Source organism: Nipponia nippon, unplaced genomic scaffold (genome assembly GCF_047370975.1).
Source record: "Nipponia nippon isolate SJK-2023a ecotype South Korea unplaced genomic scaffold, ASM4737097v1 scaffold_3, whole genome shotgun sequence".
Lineage (NCBI taxonomy): Eukaryota > Metazoa > Chordata > Aves > Pelecaniformes > Threskiornithidae > Nipponia > Nipponia nippon.
This window is the reverse complement of record NW_028262347.1, coordinates 59,109,341-59,121,427: the sequence shown is the minus strand read 5'-3', so window position 1 is coordinate 59,121,427 and position 12,087 is coordinate 59,109,341. Positions and strand designations below refer to the sequence as shown.

Below are 12,087 nucleotides of genomic sequence, written 5' to 3'. Positions count from 1 at the left end.
TTATTTTCCACCCGCTGCACTGAAAACCTCCCTTGCAACACACCATGCTTCCCAGCTTTGTTTTCACGTAGGATGCACACTACCACATTTTCGAAGGGCCAAAACTCAACAACCTGCCAGCCTTCCCCCAAAATTCACGACTGGTCAGGAGGAAAGCATCCTGGAGAACACACATCCTGAGGCAGCAGCCTGTTCGCAGGCCACCAGGCTTGCGGCACAGCCACTGCCATCCCTATGAGGCCCCGGCCAGACCGCCTGCCCTGCCCTGCCCTGCCCTGCCCTGCCCTGCCCTCCATGGCCCTGGCCCTGGCCCTGGCCCAACCACCCCACCAAACCCTGCAACAACAGACTCCAGCTGCCCCCAAGGAGCCCACAGCAGTAATTTATTTTATTCTCAGTAATTAACGCCTCCACCTTGCCCCCCAGCCTGCAGCGCCCACGTTTCCCGCCGCCTGAGGGCAACTAACGCGCTCCCCCCCTCGCCCGCCATGGTTTCACTCGCTCCCCCCTCCGCGCACCGCCACAATGGCCCCGCCCGACCGCCATTTCGCCTCCCCCCGCCCTTCTCTCCCAGATTTCGCGCCAAACTGCGCCCGGCCGTCAGGGGGCGGAAGGTCCCGGCCAATCAGCGGCAGAGGCTGTGCCGCGCGCTTCCTCTTGGGGCGGGGCGGGAGGGCTGCCGGGGCCCAATCCGCGGCGGCGCACGGGGGGCGGGCCAATCGGAGCGCGCGGCGGCGGGCCCCGTGCAGTAGTTTGGTTTCCGCCGCGCGCCGCTTTTGCCGCGAAAAAGTTGGTGGCGGCTTCCCGCGGGCAGCGAGGTGCGGAGCGGAGCGGGCAGGGGGGTCCCGTGGGGCACCGTGGGTGGGAGAGGAGGACGGGGTAGTGCTTGGGGTGCGGCGCAGCCGGGGGCGGCAGGATCCCGTGGGGCGCTGGGTGCGGGGGGGAGGTGGCGGCTGGGGCTGACCCTGCGCTCTCCCCCCTTCCCCCCTCCCCCCACAGGGGAGCAGCAGTCGCCATGTCCGGCTTCGACGACCCCGGCATTTACTACAGCGACAGTTTTGGGGGCGATGCTTCGGTGGACGAGGGGCAGGTTCGGAAGTCGCACCTGCAGAAGCGGTTCAAGGAGTTTCTGCGGCAGTACCGGGTGGGCACGGACCGGACGGGCTTCACCTTCAAATACAGGTGCTGCTGTGACCCCTCTTCTCCTGTGCCTTACCCACTCCTCTTTGCCCATCTGATCTGCTGTTAACCTCCCTCCTCCTATGCACACCCCAGGAATACAATAGCACGTGTCAGCTTTTTTCTTCCCATAGACCGTAAAGAGCTCTTAGTATAAGAAACGTTATTGTTCCTATTTAACCTTATAGGACAACTGAGGTCTCGTGTTCTCCCAAATTTTTAGGCTGCCAGCCAGTGGCGGAGGTAGCAATAGAGGTATCTGCACTGCCAAACTTGCGCCTAGTTCTGAAATTCAAGGTCTGTCTTCAAGTTGTAGTGCTTTCTGGTCTGGAGTTTTGTCTGTATCCATTAAAACCAGTGTAGCAGTGTCCACGTGTGCCTTCTGAGGCTATGAAGGTCCCTTGGCTGTCCCTTTACCTATGCAGCTTGGAGACACAACTGTGAGAGAATATGGGCATGTATCATGCAAGGAGTGGGAAAATCTTTCACCTTTAATCACCGAATTTCATGCACCCTGCCTTTTTTAAGGAGAACATTGCCTGCTATGCTATTACTTTCTTTTTTTTAATCATAGTGTAGGTATAATAGGTTATCCTATGTAGAAGTTTTCTAATTGCCTATCTGTTCGTGTAACTGGTAAAGCATAGCACTGTACTTTACATTGTCACTGCAAGCACTGGTGTCCCTGGTCTTATGTCACATTTCAAAGTCGTTTTGGGTGAAAGATTTGCCCAGGTCCCCCTAGGCTTCTCTTGGCACTCTCCTGATTTTCCCCATTTGCTTTCCAAACCAAGGACTTCCTGCAGAACCTGCCTTCTCTGCTCCCTGCTTGTCATAGGGTCACTGTGCGTGACTGGTGCTTTCTGCCCTGCAAACCTTTACCACTTACTGCCTTGCAGGGATGAGCTTAAACGGCACTATAACCTGAGTCAGTACTGGGTGGAGGTGGAGATGGAAGACCTGGCCAGCTTTGATGAAGATCTCGCTGACTATCTGTACAAGCAACCAGCGGAGCACCTGCAGCTGGTAAGGATGGAGGAGGTTGGCAACCTGGCGCGCTGACATTGTCATGTCGTGAGAGCAGCCCTGATGATACACTGTAATATACCCATAATAGCCTAGTTGTTTCCTTTGTAGTTGGAAGAAGCAGCAAAAGAAGTCGCAGATGAGGTCACCCGTCCTCGTCCTTCAGGGGAGGAAACTCTCCAAGACATCCAGGTCATGTTGAGATCGGATGCCAACGCAGCCAACATCCGTAGCCTGAAGGTGAGGTGAATCTGCTGCCATGCTGAGCAGTGAGTGGCAGGGCTTGCTTGTGTGGGGGTGTGATCGCAGGGAAGCTTTCGGTGCTTGATCATGTAGTTCAGGGCATGGGATGTAAACTAATTTACAAGCAGGGATACTCTGTAACTTAAATCTGACTGGAAAGGACTGTTATTACTGATTGCTGCTGTGTGGACACTATTGCTATTAGTGATGTTCTGCATGGAGTGTTGTGTCCTTTTCTCTTTTGTTTTGAAATCAGCATGGCTTAAGTCCTGCAACCTTCCCCTACCATAGAGCAAGAGAGTGACATTGTCAAGAAGCACAGGCTTTTTTGTTCTGGTACCTTAGTTCCATGAATGTGCGAAGTGCAGCAAGAAAGAAATGTGTTTAACGTCTTTAGTTTCCTATCCATCCTCCAGTGACGGCTTTCTCGCCTTCCCTTCACCTTTTCCCTTTCAGTCCGACCAGATGTCCCACCTTGTGAAGATCCCTGGGATCGTAATTGCAGCAACCCCTGTGAGAGCCAAAGCCACCAGAATAGCCATCCAGTGCCGCAGCTGCCGCAACACCATCAGCAACATTGCGGTGCGCCCAGGCCTGGAGGGTTACGCTCTCCCCAGAAAATGCAACACGTAAGGACTGACATGGGGATGCATGCAGCAGGCTGGTGGGGGGAAAAAATGGCTGCGTCCCCTCCTCCTGCTGCCTCTTCCCTTTGAGTTGCCCTTGTGCCTGCGTGCACCCGTGGCCACCAGGTTTTAGCTCCATCCGTCTACAGTCACACTGGTCATGATGCTGCATGAGTTCTTTCTATCTGTAGGGCATTTTGCCTGTGGTACCTAAAGGTTTATTCCTGCTTCCAGCTGTTCCATAATGCTGCATTAAGCTGCTCTCCTAACTTCCTATTGAGTTCTTATCTTTTTCAAAGAAACTTCTTGCTTCCATGTTCCTCTTTCTCAGGGGGCTGTTTTGCATTACCTTCTGTAAGGATGCTTTGCTACTAACCTTCAAATCCTGCTTTACAGGTCTTGATGCCCATGCGAACAGTGAGCATTAGGCTGCCGTTGTGGCAGCTCTTGTGCCAACCGATCGTGGTGGGTTGTGTCTTTGAGCTCGTGCCTGGCAGTATTTATTTTCTGCACCTTATCTGTAATGCAGCTTGAGAGGTCTTTAGGATAAGGATCGTTCTTGCATGTGGTCTGTACAGTGCCTTGCTCCTGATGCTTGACTGCATGAGTGCATCTGCACTCTCCTGTTACCCTCTCCAAAAGCCCTGTCCCTGCCTGCATGGAGTCAGGCATCGGTAGAGATGTACAGAGACGGCAGCAGGACGTGGAGGTGCTCCTTGTCTCAGAGAGCTTGTAGTCTAGCAAGGCAGATGCGTCTCAAGACACTGGGAGGTTGATGGCAGCCTTGTCACATCGCTAATTGCTTTCTTACCGGAAACCACTTAACATTTGCTTTGTTCGCAAGGTTATAAAGAAAAATGCCCTGCCATGTTGCCCAGTCTATACTGTTACCTTCTCTGTAATTAATGAATTACCTTCCTCCCTGCTTTTAGCTAGCAGGGGAGAGGGGGGAGGCAGGGAGAGTATTCAGGCAAGTATCACCCTGTCTTTGGCTTGTTCTCATGCCTGCTTTTGGCAGCTGTTGAAGACGAGACCGAGGACTTGATGAGCCTTTGGTTTAGCCCTGTGTGACTGCTCTTCTTGCCTGCTGGGCACTGCTCGGTGGGGTGGCTGCTCCGGGCTCTGTCACCGCTGTCCGCTCTACAGAGGTGGCTCCTGAGTGCCAGCAGCTTTCCCTGATTGATCTCTCTTCACAGAGAACAAGCTGGCCGCCCAAAGTGTCCGCTGGACCCCTATTTCATCATGCCAGATAAGTGCAAGTGCGTGGACTTCCAGGTCCTGAAGCTGCAGGAGTCCCCAGACGCTGTGCCGCATGGGGAGATGCCCCGGCACTTGCAGCTGTACTGCGACAGGTACCGGCGTGGTCTCCCCCCATCACCCTGCCGGGCTAGTGGGTGTTGCTGGTGCCATCCTTTCCCCCGCCACCATCCTCTGCTTTCCCCTTCCTCCTCTTAGGTACCTGTGTGACAAAGTTGTCCCAGGGAACAGAGTCACTATCATGGGCATCTACTCCATCAAGAAGTCTGCCCAGAGCAAGAACAGAAGCCGTGACAATGTGGGCGTGGGCATCCGAAGCGCTTACATCCGCGTGGTGGGCATCCAGGTGGATGTGGAGGGCTCAGGTGAGGGCTGCTTTTGGTGCCTATCTAGTCTGTGTCGGTAGCCTGGTGTTGGGAGAGCCACCGCCCTGAGCAACGCAGTCCCTTAGCAAGGACTGTATGAAATCACAGCCTGGGTCCTTCTCTGCTGCTTATATAGCAGAAGATTCAAGCCAGCCCAGGGGTCTGACTTGCCCTGCATGCTCTATACTTACATGTCCTGTTTGACTTTTTCCTCAGGGATATTAAATAAAGAGGCTTCAGCCTGAGTCCTCCAGGATATTTAAGTTCTTTTATCTTATTGATCTTAGTGTGAATATGCTAAGCCATTCCTAATGATCTGGGCTGAAGTTGACAGTTAAAATTGAACTATATTTTTAAAACATGGTCCTGACTGTAATTCTCCCTCTGATTCCTCCAGAACTGCTTTGCCCAAGATCCTTGCTTTTTCCTGCCAGCCTCTAAGGATGCAGCCTGCCTTGCTGGCATAGCAAATGCCTGCCCTCTCTACCCTTCCCACCTGGTGGCACTTGGTGTGATTTTCAAGAAGGGATTTTGGTGGTAGCAGGTGTGGGGGGAGTAGTGTCAATTATTTTAAAACATCCATTTCTTCACTGTTGCTTCATTCTCCTCATCCTTGTACAGGACACAGCTTTGCTGGCTCAGTGACCCCTCAAGAAGAGGAGGAACTTCGTCGCCTTGCTGCCATGCCCAACATCTACGAGACAATCGCCAAGAGCATTGCGCCCTCCATCTATGGCAGCACTGACATCAAGAAGGCCATTGCCTGCCTCTTATTTGGCGGCTCTCGCAAGAGGTGGGGAAAAGTCAGCCTGGTAGAGAGAGGGTGGTGGCAGGGGTGTCATTCATGACACAGAGCCCTCCTACAGTCTTCTGGCGATGCTATCAACCACCTGCCACTTGTCAGCAATGCTTGGCTATCAAAATGAAGGCTCACCATCTCTCCTCCTGCTCTTCTTCCCACCCTGTCGCTCCAGGCTCCCAGATGGACTGACGCGCAGAGGAGACATCAACTTACTGATGCTGGGTGACCCTGGCACGGCCAAATCCCAGCTGCTGAAGTTCGTTGAGAAGTGTTCGCCCATTGGGGTAGGTGGTTTGAGGTGCCCGCTTGTAGTGCGGCTTGTTTCTTCCTTCTGCTCCCTGCATAGCACCAAAGATGAGACTGTGGTCACAGCAGATAACTGCCTGTGCATCCACAGCTAGACTGGCTGGCAGAGGTGCAAATCGCCATTTCTGGTGCTAGTCTGGAAGAGATGGGGTGCAGGACAGAGGTTGAGGGAGGGAAGGTGAAGCAAGTAATGCCTTTCATTATGATATGAGCCGGGCTATTTGCAGACATCCAAAGACGTGACTGGTGCTGTTGTTTGTTGTTGAGGCTTGATCAGCGGTGAGGCTGGCTGGTCAGGACAAATGAAGTTGACTGCATCTCAGGCACGGACCTCCAGGCTGAGCCCAGGCATGAAATTATATTTTCAGCTGTGTTTTCTTGTAGTCTCTATTAAACTCAGCCTCTGATTGCGTTGTTCCCTCGGGGGGGGGGGGAAACAAAGCTAATGCAGCAGCCCACCAAACAATGAATCACTCCCTGTTCTGTACTTAATACCTATATTTGTGTGTCTGCGAGCCCTCCAGTGTGTCGCAGCTGCTTAGTCCGAGGCCCAGGACTAGGCAATAGTCTTGCTCTGTACCCAGCAGGTCTGCTTTTGGCATGTGTTGAGGGGTTTTCCTGGAGGCCTTTGTGTTTCCTCCAGCAGCCCTGGATTTTGCAGTGCCAGGGGTGCTTTGTCCTCCAGCCAGAGCGGTGTGCTCCTGGGTCCCATAGCGGCTGACGTGCTGTCCCTTCGTTGTCCCGCATGCCGCTAGGTATACACCTCGGGGAAAGGCAGCAGTGCTGCCGGCTTGACGGCCTCGGTGATCCGCGACCCTTCCTCCAGGAGTTTCTTCATGGAGGGAGGAGCCATGGTGCTGGCAGACGGGGGAGTGGTGTGCATCGATGAGTTCGACAAGGTACCCGCGGGGCTGCCTGCATGGGAGTGGGGAAGAGAGCCCTTGGGCTGCTCCCGGGAGAGAACTACTCTCCTGAGGCCGCCTCTCTTTCTTTTGGGGAAGGTCAGGGGATGGGGCTGCAGGGAAATTCTGATTACCTCCTGCACTCTTGAGCAAGTGGTCCTCACAGAGCTTTACCTCAGGGGTCAGCATTGGTGGGTGTATAGCTGAGGGCCAGTGGAGGTGACTGATGGTGACTTTGTTTTGTTTTTTTTTTTCACTCCACCTCATTTCTTCCACCTCGGATGAGAAGATGCGAGAGGATGACCGCGTGGCCATCCATGAGGCCATGGAGCAGCAGACCATCTCCATTGCTAAGGTGAGATGTGGTTGCGTGTTGCCCCAGGGCAGGAGCCTGACTTGCTGCTGGGTTTCCCCGAGAGCCCAGCAACCAGCAGTCACACATCCTTTGCCAGAATTGCCCGTTTTAGAGTGGCTTATCCAGGCAGTGGTTTTGATGGTTGCTGGTTTCTCTGATCTGAGATCAGTCAGCCCTGCCTGTAGGCTTTGGGTTGTCCTCTCTCAGGCAGCCTGAACTTCAGCGGGAGTGAAACAAGCTTCCTCTGCTCTGCCTGTCCTCTGCTCCTCTAGATTTAGTAGTTCTGCTGATATCCCTGTGTCACAGCCTAATGTCACTTTCTTTTTCTTCCTTCCCACTGCTCTCCACACCCTCAGAAGACCTACAGAAACTGCCTGACATCCTGGTGCCAGCTCTTCTCTCAAATCAGAGTTTCTCTTCATTTCCACTGCGCAGCCTTTTTTTATAGCACCTCTGCTCCCTCCTGGTCACTCTGGCACACACCTTAGCTATTCAGTCCCTGGTAACAGAATGCCCACCATAACTTTTCCTTGTTGGTCACTCTTGCCCTACTACCTGCAAACCTGCACTTTGCCCCTGGGGCTGCCCAGAGGGACTCGGCCCCAGCCACCCAGTTTCTGTCTCAGGTTGCAAACTTGGTGGTAGGGTCTTGTGTGTCCTTGCCCTTGACAGGACGTTTTAAATGAAGTTACTCAGTGCTCAAATCTCAGCTGAAGCCAGTTCTCCTCCAGAAGGACATGTGGGTCCAGCCCCATGTAGCTCCTGTGCTGACCACCTCTTTCCAATGTGGAACCATTACAGAGCAATTGGGTGCTACTTAAGGTGTTTTATATAAATGCGAGTGATTAAGGATGAGTCGTTGCAAACTGCTTTGGACCTTTCACTATGAGTTAATAGCCTTCTAGCCCTGCTGTGACATGGACGTGGTCTTGACCCCATCCGTTTCTCCTTCCCCCTGCAGGCAGGAATCACAACCACACTCAACTCCCGCTGCTCAGTGCTGGCAGCTGCCAACTCTGTCTTCGGGCGCTGGGACGAGACCAAGGGTGAGGAGAACATTGATTTTATGCCCACCATACTGTCCCGATTTGACATGATCTTCATCGTCAAGGATGAGCACAACGAGGAGCGAGACATGGTGGGTCGGGGTGCATAGGTGCAGCTGGGACTCGTGGCGCCCCATTTTTCAGGAGGGGGAGACAGGAAAGTTCCTGCTGCCTGACTGCCTTCTGCTCTCCTAGACGCTGGCCAAGCACGTGATGTCCTTACACGTGAGCGCCTTGACACAGACCCAGGCCGTGGAGGGCGAGATCGAGCTGAACAAGCTGAAGAAGCTGATCTCCTTCTGTCGGACGTGAGTGAGAGGCGTGACTTTTTGGCAGCGCACAGGCTGCAGGGTGGGAGGCGATGGTGAGAAGTGAACCTCACAGCCGATATTTGCAAATGCTCTATCTGGGTGACCTTTTTTTAACCCCTGCCTTGAAAAAAGGGAAGCGAGAGCAGCTCACAACGGTGCCATAGCGTGGCCCAAGGAAGCGAGGGATGCCTGGGGATCCGCCGGCCCAGGGGACCGTCCCCGCCGGTGCTGCCACCAGCTCCTGTCCCCCCTTGCAGGAAATGTGGCCCTCGGCTGTCAGCAGCAGCGGCAGAGAAGCTGAAGAACCGCTATATCCTGATGCGGAGTGGCACTCGTCAGCATGAGCAGGAGAGCGACCGCCGCTCCAGCATCCCCATCACCGTCCGGTGAGCTATCCTGCCCTCCTTGAGGTTGCATCGCTGGGAGTCACCTGGGGTAGCCCAGGAAGGGGGTTAGTGGGGTGCTGGGGTTTGGGGGAGCCCTCTGTGAACAGGGCAACACTGGAGGTGGCGCAGGGAGGGGCAGGAGGTGTCTGGAGTGGGGTAGGTGGGGGTGTCAGGGGTCGGGGGGAAGGAGAAGACCCCTCAGAGTTGCAGTAGAAAGCAAGGAACGTCTCCTTTGGGCACAGGCAGCTGGAGGCCATCGTGCGCATTGCTGAGTCCTTGGGGAAGATGAAGCTTCAGCCCTTCGCCACCGAGGCGGACGTTGAGGAGGCCTTGCGGCTCTTCCAGGTGTCCACGCTTGATGCGGCCATGTCGGGCAGCCTGTCAGGTGAGGGGGAGATGCTCTGTGCTGGGGGCAGGAGGGACATGCTGGGCCTGGCTGCTCAGGGCAAGGAGAGATGAGCTCCCCTCCCAGGACCAGGCTGGCAGGGGCAGGGGATGCTACCAGGCACACCCCAGGCAGGTGCTGGACCTGCTTTCTGAGCAAGGGCAAAGCAATGCCTGTGGCAGTAAGGTGTCGTCATGGCCATGGGGCTGTGGCTCGCAGGGAGGGCAATGACAAGTGATGCCAAAAGTCTCCATCTGTGCTGGGCAAGGAGGGATGGTCTGTCCCCTTGTGGTCCCAAGGTAGAGTCCAGTGCTGGAGGTGGTTCCTCAACCTGTTTGTCCTCTAACCTCTTCCCTGTGGTGGTGGAGACAATGTTTCCTTGTGAGGCAGTGTGGTGCAAAGGCTTTGAAGGAAGCTCCAGCAGTCAGGTCCACGTTCAGCTGTGTCTTTGGAGCTCCACAACCTTTGATGGTGGATTTGCTCATGGGTTCCCTAAAGTCTCTGAGACGTGCAGGTGTGGTGGGAGACATGGGAGATGGGCACTCTGGCTTTGAGAGTGACGTCTGAGCGGCACAGAGAGCTCACAGAGCCTCTCCCTGCAGGGGCGGAAGGCTTCACGACACAGGAGGACCAAGAGATGCTGTCCCGCATTGAGAAGCAGCTCAAACGCCGCTTTGCCATCGGCTCTCAAGTCTCGGAGCACAGCATCGTCCAGGACTTCATGCGGCAGGTGGGCCAGGGACCCCATGGAGGGCTGGGCTGTGAAACTAGGGATCCCAGGCTGCTGCTCTGGGGGTGAAACCCATTCCCCAAGAGGTGGCTGGAGAGCCACTTGGTCATATTTGCTTTTGAAGTTGTTTGTAGGGAGTGGTGTGCAATGTGATTGCAGAGTTTAAGGGGAGTGAGGCGAGAACTCATTTTTCTGCAAAAGCACTGAGGTTTGGGGTTGTTCGGGTAGGTTGAGGTCCCACCCTTGAAACCAGAACCGTTTAATTTGTGAGACTGGCTGCAGTCAGACCTGAAATAGTGAAAGGGGAAATAAGCATCAGTGCCTCATGTCACTGGGCTCCCTCCCTCCAGAGAGGCACAGCCAGGCTTTAGCAGTGGTTGCAGCTTCCTGATGGGCTCCGGTGAGCTTTTCCCTGCTGGCTCATCTCCCCATGCTTTCCCCTTTTCCAGAAATACCCAGAACACGCCATCTACAAGGTGCTGCAGCTGATGATGCGTCGGGGGGAGATCCAGCACCGCATGCAACGCAAAGTCCTCTACCGCATCAAGTGACCTCTCCTTCCCAGGCGTGGAGAGGGAACCACTGCTCCCTGACGCCTGCCCACGTGCAGGCAGAGTGCCCCGTGGGGTCAGCGCCTGCTCCTGGAAGAAGCTTTTCCTTGGGGAGCCAAACAGCCACAGCCTCCCTCTTGAACCAGAGTTTGGGGTGGTCAGGGTTCCCCTTGGGTGCTCTGTCACTGTGTCACATCGCTATTTCTTTGAACTCCGAAAGCTTTTAGTTTGTATTAAAATAAAAACTGATATTGGTAGCCCAGGGTCTTTGGCTGCCCGGATGGACAGAGGGGATGTATCCCCTTCCCCCTTTGGTGGCGTTGCAGGATTTTGGTTGGAAAGGCATCCTTCCTGCTCACCCTGTGTTACCTGCTGCCCAGCGCCCACCCTGAGGCCTTGCCTCGAGGCAGGACACCAGCCCTGTGGGCAGCACCAGCAGCCCTGAAGGCAGAAACTCATTTCTCGCTCAGGGTTTGATCTGTCTATTAAGGCATAAGTCCTGTTGGCACAGGCTGCCCTGTTGGGCTCAGAGGTGGAGGAGGCACTTTACCCGGTCACTGTGTGCAGGCTGCATCTGTCTTCCCCATCTGCCAGCAGCAGCAAAGAAAATGATCTGCTGTTCCCCGCTTCAAAGCTGCTCTTTGCTTATCCCTCCTGCCCCTCTCCAAGGGCTGCAGCAGGCAAACACTTTACCCTGCAGTGTAAAGGGCTGTGTGAAAACCTTGCTGGAGGCATGGGCAGAGCCCCCTGCTTGCCCCAGTGAGGGTGGGGATGGGGGGTGATGCCCAAGAGCTGTGTGCCCTCCTCCGAGTAGCCTCTGCCACAGTCCTCCACATGTGCCAAAGGCAGTAGGGAGGGTTGTCCCACTTGCCAGGAGCCTCTCCTGCGCTCTCTGCACCAGGGTGGACTTGTGCAGCCACTCGCACTTCTGTGTTTGCTGTGCAACCTTGCTCTTGTCAAACCCTGCAGGTTTTGTCACTTCTAGCAAAGTAGTATTGGTTCTCTTAAGCGTCTTCCCGAAGACTTAAGGTGCGGGTCGGTCACTGCCCTCAGCAGCACTGGTGGAGGACTCTGAAGACAGTTCAGCATCGGGCACTGCAGGTGAGTGAAGCTGCTGTGGGTGCCAGAGAGGCTGCTGCCATGTCTGCAAGTGACCTTCAGGCTGAAAAATACACCCCAGGAGAGGCTTCATTAGCAAAAGAAACGTTTAGGGCCAGCAGAGGGTACCAGAGCCTTGATGCTGGGCTGTGGTGCTGCGCACAGTGCTGCCTCCTCCTCCGAGGGGAAACCAAGGGATCCCTTTAGGATGGGGTGGTGGGGTACAGGGTGCAGTCAGCCTGGCAGCCGTCACACAAGGTCTGAGCTCCCCTGCGACCCATGGGGGCTGAACAGTATCCCTGTTTGCTTTTGTTTGGGTGTTTTGAGAGGTGCGTGATGTACTCTGGACATGGCTGGAGCCGGTTATGGGGTCGGGGGTCCATCTGCAGGGGATGAGGTGGCCCTGGCAAGACAGGTTGCACTTTGGAGAAACAGCCCCCTGCTCTTCATCCTCCAGTTTTTCAGATGGGCCTGACCTTTGTGGAGGGCTGGAGGGGAGAGGAGGCTAGCCCAAAGGCT

General features: G+C 55.0%; 1 protein-coding gene across 1 annotated transcript; it reads left to right on the top strand.

The window, feature by feature from the left end:
- The first annotated feature begins 699 nt into the window (after positions 1-699).
- MCM5 (minichromosome maintenance complex component 5) lies at positions 700-10,682 on the top strand. Its single transcript, XM_087766178.1, has 17 exons — positions 700-818; positions 1,000-1,182; positions 2,079-2,205; positions 2,317-2,445; positions 2,905-3,077; positions 4,271-4,426; positions 4,530-4,696; positions 5,318-5,489; positions 5,671-5,782; positions 6,560-6,703; positions 6,996-7,061; positions 8,023-8,199; positions 8,303-8,415; positions 8,676-8,804; positions 9,047-9,189; positions 9,792-9,919; positions 10,369-10,682. Exons 2-17 carry the CDS (start codon positions 1,016-1,018, stop codon positions 10,468-10,470), a joined length of 2,205 nt encoding a protein of 734 aa, XP_087622304.1. The 5' UTR covers positions 700-818; positions 1,000-1,015; the 3' UTR covers positions 10,471-10,682.
- Positions 10,683-12,087: the final 1,405 nt, after the last annotated feature.

What these genes read in the sequence shown, in the direction of transcription:
- MCM5 (XM_087766178.1), top strand. Translation starts at nt 1,016, where the DNA reads ATGTCCGGCTTCGACGACCCCGGCATTTACTACAGCGACAGTTTTGGG. An exon ending in GGTGGATGTGGAGGGCTCAG is followed by an intron (nt 4,697 to 5,317) that starts GTGAGGGCTGCT and finishes ATCCTTGTACAG; the next exon opens with GACACAGCTTTGCTGGCTCA. An exon ending in TCCAGGACTTCATGCGGCAG is followed by an intron (nt 9,920 to 10,368) that starts GTGGGCCAGGGA and finishes CCCCTTTTCCAG; the next exon opens with AAATACCCAGAACACGCCAT.